The sequence below is a fragment of the Pinus tabuliformis genome, chromosome X (assembly GCF_031772625.1).
Source record: "Pinus tabuliformis cultivar Carrire ecotype Pingquan chromosome X, CPIR1, whole genome shotgun sequence".
In the NCBI taxonomy this organism is placed as follows: domain Eukaryota; kingdom Viridiplantae; phylum Streptophyta; class Pinopsida; order Pinales; family Pinaceae; genus Pinus; species Pinus tabuliformis.
The window spans coordinates 38404808-38414337 of record NC_142308.1 but is presented as its reverse complement, the minus strand read 5'-3'; the positions used below and the strand labels follow the sequence as shown (position 1 = coordinate 38414337).

General features: G+C 41.4%; 1 protein-coding gene across 1 annotated transcript; it reads left to right on the top strand.

Annotated features, from left to right (window-relative positions):
- The first annotated feature begins 2422 nt into the window (after positions 1-2422).
- LOC149138229 (BTB/POZ domain-containing protein POB1-like) lies at positions 2423-2716 on the top strand. Its single transcript, XM_089450294.1, has one exon. The coding sequence runs from the start codon at positions 2423-2425 to the stop codon at positions 2714-2716; it is 294 nt and encodes a 97-aa protein (XP_089306420.1).
- Positions 2717-9530: the final 6814 nt, after the last annotated feature.

Sequence of the window (9530 nt, the reverse complement as noted above, 5' to 3'; positions counted from 1 at the left end):
GGTCAAAGATCTGGCTGACATAGCTAGGCTCCTTGAGATGAAAGTCTGTCAGACCTGGGAGTCATTCAAATATCTTGGGATACCAATCTTCAAATCCACTCCTAAAGTTGCCCACTGGATGCCCCTCTTAGACAAGCTTAAGCTCAGAATACAAGCCTGGGGAACCTCCTGGCTGAACACTGCTGGGAAAATAATTCTTATAAAATATGTTCTAATAAGCATGCCTCTTTTTCAGCACTCCATTCTTCTTGCCCCCAAAACCTTTCTCAGTAAAATGGATGGTATGCTGAGGAGATTCCTTTGGGAAGGGGGGAAAAATAATGAAAGAAGACTTCATTTAGTTAATTGGGATACCATTAAGAGGCCAATCCTGGAAGGAGGTCTGCAAATGAGAGATTTGGCTGCACAAAATCTCGCTCTAGGCTCTAAAATCCTGTGGAATATTGTGGCTGGGAAAATAAGCTGGAGCAAGAAAGTCCTGTGGAAGAAATATTTTCAAGGTCAGCGTTTGAGATGTTTGGATCATCCGCCAAAAACCACCAAAGGTTCCCCAATTTTCAAGCTTTGTATCGCTGCTCTGGAGCATTTCAGTCCCAATCTCTACTGGATCCCAGGTAATGGGAAAAAAATCAGAATTTGGGAAGACCAGATTCTAGGAGATCAGCCTTTGAACCATATAGAAGGCCTTGCAAATATTAAATTATGGCTACAGTCCAACAATATGGAAACCCTTTGGGACATATCCACCTGGACGGAGGACTCTGGTAGACGGTGGGACAGCTGGAATCTGGGAGAGGTTCCACATCGTCTGCAAACTGAAGCTTCATTACTATTAGACAAACTCCAAGGAAAATCCCCCATGTCAGCAACAGCCAAGGACAAAAGAGGGTGGGGCTCCCATTCTGGTTCTTTCTCGGTTGCTGAAGGTTACAAAAGTTTGATTGTTGTTCCTAATGTCCCTCCTGACCCAACGCAATGGAATTTCATTTGGGGCTTCCCTTCGCTCCCAAAAGTAGACTTCTTCTGCTGGACGTTAGCTCACAACAATATTCTCACAGGAGATAACCTGAGAAAACGTGGAATGGAAGGGCCATCCAGATGCCCTTTGTGTATGTCAGAGGAAGAAACAGCTGATCACCTGTTGTTGTTGTGCCCTTTTGCCAAAGCAGTTTGGAAGGGGGTTCTGAGATCAAGGGCTGACAAGGTTGAGCTGCCAAGAAATATGCCAAAACTGCTTCACGAGTGGGCCAAGCTATCTTCGTTCTGCCTCAATAAAAAAAACCTGCTTAAGACTGCTTGGATGTGGATCCCTAAATTCACCTGCTGGAAGTTATGGTTGGAAAGGAATAACAAATTATTCAGAGGTGAAACCTGCACTTCAAACAACGTTATCTCCAAAATTAAAGCTCTTTTGGGAGAGACTTTGGATGCTATACCGGCTTTAAGGAATGAAGCGATTCTGGACAGTGAGGAGGAGCTTTGGCTGAAAGATATTGTTCCAAATAAACAAACCAATCCTATTTCTCCGGCCTCTTGCCATGCTATGTGGGAAATTCGCCTGGAAGAACAGGAGTTTCTAAAGTGGCGTTCTGCTCTGGATGACCACTGTCTATTCTTCGACGGGGCCTCTAAAGGCAACCCTGGGGCTGCGGGTGGGGGTGGAATTCTTCTGAATCCCGATGGCTCTACATTGCTCAGGTATCATTGGGGTCTGGGATTCGAATCAAACAACAGAGCTGAGGCTCTGGCTTTGTGGCAAGGGCTTTCTCTGGCTCTTAATCGGAACATTCAATCTCTGACGGTCTTCGGAGACTCCAGACTTATCATTCAAGCGATGAACTCACTTTCGAATCCTTCGCAGATCCATTTAGTCCTCATTCTCAAGAAAATTAGATCCATGCTGGCCAAGTTTCGGAAAATTTCCTTCTATCATATCCTGAGGCAACTGAATTCACAAGCCGATCTGGAAGCCAATCTTGGCTCAGCCTGTAGCCAAAGAACCCTTTCAGTCAATTCTGAAGAATCTCTCTGCATCATCCCATAATCTTCTTAAGACCTTCACTCTCAGAAAATCTATTCACTCTGATGCATTGGGGATCTGCACCTGAACTAGTAACATTGGCTCTGCAACAGGCTATTCCTAAACTAGTTCCCTGATCGACTGTTACTGATTCAGTTTGCCTTCACTAGCACCAGGCTCCATTGGTAGGCAATCAATACAGAAAAGATTGATGCTCTGGAAGCTCAGTCCCTATCAGTAGCACTGGAAGCTCAGACCTCAGCAGAAGCATATGCCAGAGTGTGAATTTCTGAAGATAAGTAGACAACAATCCAAGCTGTTCTATTTACAGGAAGGGTTCATCATGAACAAAGGAGAGAAATCTTGGGCAGTAACCTTTGCAAACTGATACGTTTTCCAAACATGACCACTCCCAAACTGAAAGATGTTCTTTCTTGCGATGACTTGGATAATGTGTGTGCATCAAAGGTAGTGTCAGAAGCACTTCTTTTGAAGGCAGATGCACCCCACAAAATATTGAATGAAAGGGTGTACCAGCATTTCCCTGTTACAGTGGTGGAGTTTGATGACCCTATCAAGGAATGCATGGTGTTTTGGTACATAACCAAAGATTCCTGTTCTCGGTTCTCTCCTGATGATGAGCGACTGTATTCTGTTCTGTGGCACAAATACAATCTGCAAAACTGTAGGAGGTAACGTTCTGATAATATCTCAGAAATTGTATCTGAGACCAATGCCTTTGGTTTGAGCTCCGAGGCTTTGCTGTAGCATTAGCCAATTTCGCAACCCCAAACAGCGGCGCAAAATCTTTTATGCTCACTCCTTCTTTAGTTCATCCAGAAGGCGGTTGGTATTTCATTTGCCCGTGGATTTAGTGGAAGGACGAGGAGCAGGCATTGGTCCTAAACGCTTGTACAGAGCAGCAAAATGAACAGAGCAAATTCTATCCCGGCAAATTGGTGGTTTCTCTGACATCAAAAGGCGGTCCAGACAAGTCCAGCAGTTCAAAGAACCTCCAAGCATGGATTCAGCGAAACAAATCCTCCAAAGGGCGGTCCAGTTTCAAAGCATCTTCATGGACCTGCTGTATCAAAGAGCAAAACCCTCTCTGTGTAATAAGAAAGCCTGAGTGACAAGAAATAATGGGTAACAAATGAATTCTGTGTAACAAGTACGCGGCAGCTGTTTTGCCGCCTTTCAAAGCAAATTAACCATTAAAGTAAAAAAAAAAAAACATAATAATTTTAGATGTTTTTCTTATATTAAATAGATTATATATATTAATATTATATTTAAAAATGAATTTATATAAAGTAATTTCGCATTTAAAATTATATATATATATATATAACCACCAAAAAATAATATCATAAAATATAATGTGATTGCTAAAAAAAAAATTAAAAATTTGGGCGAACTTTGTAAACTATTTTCAAAAGTTAAAAGTCAAATATGAGTTTGACATACTTAAAAATGAAATTTTCATAAATATTGAGTTTTGATATGTGTATTACTTTTCATGAATATTGAGATTTGATGTGTGTACTATTATGATATTTGGCGGCATATAATGCTAATTTTTTTTAAATAATGATTTTTTATAAATATTGAAATTTGATGTGTCTATTGTTTTTCATAAATATTGAGATTCGATGTGTGTACTATTATGAGACTTCGTGAAATATAGATTTTTTTTTAAAATAATTTTTATTTTTTACAAATTCTATTTATAACCCCATAAAATTAGCCATTTCATCTATATGAGCCAAAGAAAAATAGAAATTCAAATTATATATATATATATATATATATATTCATTTTAATTGTTTTTCTAAGTTTAATAGACTTTATAAAATCTTTTTAAAATTTTCAAAACTAATTGAAAGTCAATGCATTTTGACTATAAAATGATTACAATATAACACGTATAAAAATGTGATTGTTAAAATTTTTCAAAAACTTATGTAAATTTTGTAAATTATTTTCAAAAGTTACACATTAATTAAAAGTCAAACGTGAGTTTGACACACTTACCTTTAAAAGAAATTTTCATAAATATTGAGATTTGATATGTGTATTGGTTTTCATAAATATTGAGATTTGATGTGTGTATTATTATGACACTTGGTGGCATGGAGATTTTTTTATTATTTATTATTTTTAATTTTCATAAACAATGAAATTTTCATAAATATTGAGATTCAATGTGTGTATTGTATTTCATAAAGGAGTTGTCTATAATGCGACTTTTTGGAGATTCCGGTGACGGAATCCGGCGGAAGAAATTGAGGTTAAATCTTGATTTGTTGCAATTAAAAATGGTTTTTTAACTGCATATTTGGATTCAGCACCCTGGAAAACCCCTGGGACGCTTTCATTGTGCAGAAACTAGCTATCAAACTTGCGATTCCAATAAATTCCTGCCGGATTTCGACCGGAAAGACTTTCAAAAAGTCGCGTTATAGACAACTGCTTTCATAAATATTGAGATTTGATGTGTGTTATTATGACACTTAGTAACATATAGAATTTTTTTGAAAATAAGTTTTATTTATGATAAATTCTATGTATAACCCCACAAAATTAGTTTTATCTATATGAGTTAATAAGAAAATAAAAATCCTCGGATGCGGGTGCATAGCCGAGAGATTAGTACGCTGGTGGCGCGAAGGCAGGGCGCATGGCTCATCACAAGGGCGAGCCGGCATCGCACAAGAATTGATTTAATGGCACTGTCCGTAAACATAAATGCTGCAATTACGCAGCTCATTCCCTCTTGCAGATGTATTAGTATATTGGTAATGATGCTCTGCTTGTTATTCCTCCCCGCTCCTCCCTTCTGCACTTGTTGGTTCAGCAAGGTGGATGATAGTCCAGGGTATTGGCGGTCTCAGAATCAAGGCGATGACATTCGCATGGGCTTTCATGCTACAATCTCTCCTCATTGCAACTCCCTCGAATGCCCCCTCTCAGCCCCATCCGCGGCTGTCTGTTCGGCTCCCCCAGATTTCTTCAAGATGCCAAGAATGCGCCCTAGGTTGATTAGCAGAAGAGGCAGCTCCCGAGGTCGAGCCTCCCGCTAGCCCTCCTCCACAACCTCGGACCCTTCATCTGAGGCTTCAGATTTTCGTTTTGAAAGATACCCTGAGACTAGAAGCGGACGTGGTAGAGGTCGAGGGCATTTCGTCTCCGAAGAGTGCTCTCTCCATCCCAACTCTCATACAGCTAGCTTCTACCTCCCTTGCACCCTCGACAACTCCTCCTTCATCGTTTCCGTTACTGTCGAGTTGTGCGAGGCTTCTGCGGGTTTGGAGACTGACAGTCCAGGACATCCTTTGGCACCAAGGATGGAAGACCAGAATGATACCTCGCAGAATGTGTATACTCAGAGAAATACCCAAGGCGGCTCTGCAACTCTTGATTCGACCTTCCAGGCCAGTCCAAGCGCTCCTGCAAGCGGGGGTCCTTCAGGTAATGAGGGCCGACCCTCTGAGTGTGAAGACCCAGACCAATTTGGCTGCCGCATTATTGAAGAATCGCCTCCAACTTCGCAAGAAGACTGATCAGGTCTGCACCTTTTGATTTTTGTTCAATTGCTGAAGGAAGCTGCTCACTCCCATCCGAATTCACAGCCTTTTCATGTTTTCAGTTCTCAGAATCAGGTCTCTTTCAATTTCGGATTTGCCGGTTTCCCCTGCATGGGCGACTTACCCCTGTTTTTGTTCAATATGTTAATGGGTCACTGTCTTGGTCGCGGCTGCGCTGTTCCTCCCTTTCTGTCTTGGTACTCTGTTACTGTTTTTAGTTATCTTAAGTCTCAAAATAAGTCATTATGTTGGACCTCTGGTCAATCTTTCAAGTTTTTTTTGTAAGCATGTCGTCTCATCGACTAGAACTCTCGAGACCTCTGCCTCACTGTAATCATATTTTTGTATCAATATAGAAGTAGTCATATTCAGAGAAAAATAAAAAATAAAAATAAAAATAAAATAATATATATATATATATAAATAAAAATAAAAAATAAAAATAAAAATAAAAATTCTAAAATTTATTTTTAATTTTTAAAATATTAAATTTAATCATTATTTTTTTCAAAATTTTAAGAAATTTTATAAAATCTTTTTAAAAAATTTAAAACTAATTAAAAGTGAAAATATTTTGACCATAAAAGGGTATAACTTACATATATTACATATAAACAAAGTAAAATAAATAAATTAAGTCAATAAATTACAAATGTAAATATTTGATGTACGAAACAGAATACATTACGCATAGATGTGAAAAAAAAAAATTACGACCAATTTTAAGTAGTTTTTTATTGAGATACATTTGGACCAACGGCGATTATTATATTCAATGAACTAATACTTGTGCGATGAAGCTATATTTTGTATTTCTATAAGGTTTTGTTTGTAGCGATTTGTTTTGCAACAAGTGATATTCTAGCATCATTGTGTATACAACATAACAATATATATAAGGATAAATACTACTCTACTTGCAACTACGTTAAGGCAAGATGCACACTGGATAATGACAATCTTATGACAAGGGTTTTTCCATTGCATGTATGGTTAATGTATGGCCAATGTAAGTAAAGTTGACACATAGTAAAAATGTAAAAAAACTCATAATAATTCCATTGGTTTAAAATGAGACTTTGTACCCGAATTTTCAAATTAAAAATGCAACCTCTTACTGCGCTGCGAGCCCGCTCAAGCTTGACCTAGCCGCCCCCATCATCGAGCTGCCTCTTGCGGCCTCCCCGCCTAGTAGCCCTCTGCTGCTGGGCTCGACCATCTCTGCCTCGACACCCGTGGATCGCTCCCATCTATTGGTTGCTCTCGCTGAAGTGGTCTGTATCTGTGATAAGGGCTGGCACTGGCACCAGCTCTGCTGTGCCCAGCCATGCCTTCTTCCGGGGACCCGAACCATATGAATTCACCCCTGCCTCCCCCTCCGAAGGTCACAGCATTCAAAGCCATGATAGCAGCTGGTAGCAAGCGCCTGCCATCAGCCATCCAACAGAAGTTTGTAAAGAAGCTGGAAACCATACCTTCGGTAGCACTCCCGGAAGAAGAAACGTGCAAAGCAACACTGAACCTAGCTGAGAGAGGACTCATAGGCCAATTCACGGGCCTCTGGCCCTCTCCCAAAGCGGTGGAGGACTGGACTCAAAGGAACTGGAAACCCTTAATCAAAGAAGGAATAAAAAGCTACTTCGTAGGCAAAGTTTTTTTTGTCTTCGTTTTCGAAAGTGCAGAGGATAAAAGCCTAATCTTCAGAAACGGACCCTATTTCATGGGCCCCCAGGGATTATACCTCAAGAAATGGTCACCAGATTTTGATCCAGCCCAGGATGTCCCATCTGTTGTTCCGGTGTGGGTGCGGCTCCCCCACCTCCCACTCCACTGCTGGAATCAAAAGTCTCTCCAGATCATTGGCAATGGATTAGGAAAATACATAGATCAAGCCGTAAGAAAAGATCAATATTCATGTGCCCGCATCTGCGTCGAAGTAGATCTGGAGGAGGGCCTGCCGGAAGCCATCAATCTTACAGTCGCAGGATGGACGCATGTACAAGAGCTGGACTATGAACAACTTCCCTTTAAGTGCAGACACTGCCACGGCTACGGACATTTCGCCAAACACTGCAAGAAAAAGGCGGAAGAACAACCAGATCAACAAAATGGTGAGCAATGGACCCTAATCCAAAAAACCACCAACCACAAAAAAGGCAGCGGGAAAGGTATTCAGAAAGAGGCACCAAGCAGCTCCAATCCCACCCAAGAAAAGAACCCAAAGGGCAAAGAAAGCAGACAGAGCATCCCAGTTACAACAGTTACTGAAGACCTGGAACAGACAGCTCCTCCCATCACCAACAAAGAAGACGGGGAAATGGCACATCTGGAAACTTCTCAAGGAAGCCCTTCTAATCCCTCATATGCAGATGTTACTAGGAAAAAACTAGTGGACAGCTCTGGCTCATCGGAGGATGAAACCTTCGAGCAGCCCACAAGAAAAGTTGGCAGGAAATCTCGCAGAGAAATAAGGGAAGAGGAGGCGGAAAGGCTTAAAACACAAGGAAGTCAGCCCACAATAGAGATGTCTATTGGGAGAAACTCCAGGAACAGGCCCCCTAAGGGAGGCTCTCAACCCACCCCTGGTAAATAATGCGCCTCGTCTCTTGGAACTGCAGAGGTCTGGGTAATCCCTCGAAAGCAGAAGCGGTCAAGGACCTACTCAAAACAGAACCCTCAGACATCCTCATGCTCCAAGAGACCAAGATAGAGGGGAAAGCCCTTCTAGACATCAGCAAGAAGAAATGGAAGAAAAGCACAGGAAGAGCAGTCAGCTCAAGAGGCACATCCGGAGGGCTTGCAACTCTATGGGCAGAAGACCTCTTCCTGCTGAACAAATCCCATGAGACTCAGCACTGGATCTACACGGAACTAACGCACTGCACAAGTAAGTTGACCATTTCCCTTTTCAATCTCTATGTACCTGTTCTTTATTCTGAAAAGAGAGACTGCTGGAATTCCCTCTTTGCATTTCTAGAGCAGCGATCCCCAAACAACATCATCCTTGCTGGGGATCTAAATATCGTCTTAAAACCCAAAGAAAAAAGGGGAGGAACCAACAACAGAGATCCCATGCTTCCCCTGGTGGAAGACCTTATACAGCAGTGGGATCTACTAGATTTCACTCCGATAAAAGGGCACTATACATGGACCAACAACAGAGTGGGGGAAGATCATATCGCGGCCCGCCTGGATCGATTCCTAGTACAAGGCACTCTGATGATGAACAAGAAAATTATTACCACTAAAATCCTCCCCAAGCTGACCTCAGATCACAAACCAGTCCAGCTCATTCTAGAAGACGAAGAAGACCTGGGCCCAATCCCCTTTCGATTCAGTCCCCTCTGGATAGAAAGGAATGGATTCATAGATACAGTGAAAACAGCATGGGTCAAACCTGTCACTGGGTCCTCCAGCTATGTGTGGGAACAGAAGCTCAAAGCTACAAAGTTAGCCCTGAAGGAATGGATAAGGAAGCCTGCCCCAAATCCTTCCAGCCAAAGAAAAGAAATAGTGCAGTCATTAGAGGCATTGCAAACTGAAATGGAAAGCAGAGAGATAACCACATCCCTGCTCGATAAAGAAGTTAAAATTCAATGCTCAGCATTTCGATCCTTCAGAACAGAGGAAGAGCATTGGAGAATAAAATCTCGAAGCCTGTGGCTGAAAGCTGGTGACCGGAACACCTCCTTCTTCCACCGCCAATATAGAGCAAGACTCTCCAGGAACCACATTTCTGAAATCACAACAGCAGAAGGGCAGATATGCAAAGGCTTCAGTCAAATAAAAGAGGCAGCTGAAAGTCATTATAAAAGTTTGTACACCGCAGGTAATCAAGGCAGCGAGGAAGATATTGCAGATCTCCTCTCAAACATCCCTCTTCTGGTCAGCCCTGAAGACAACTCAGCTCTCACCCAACCCAT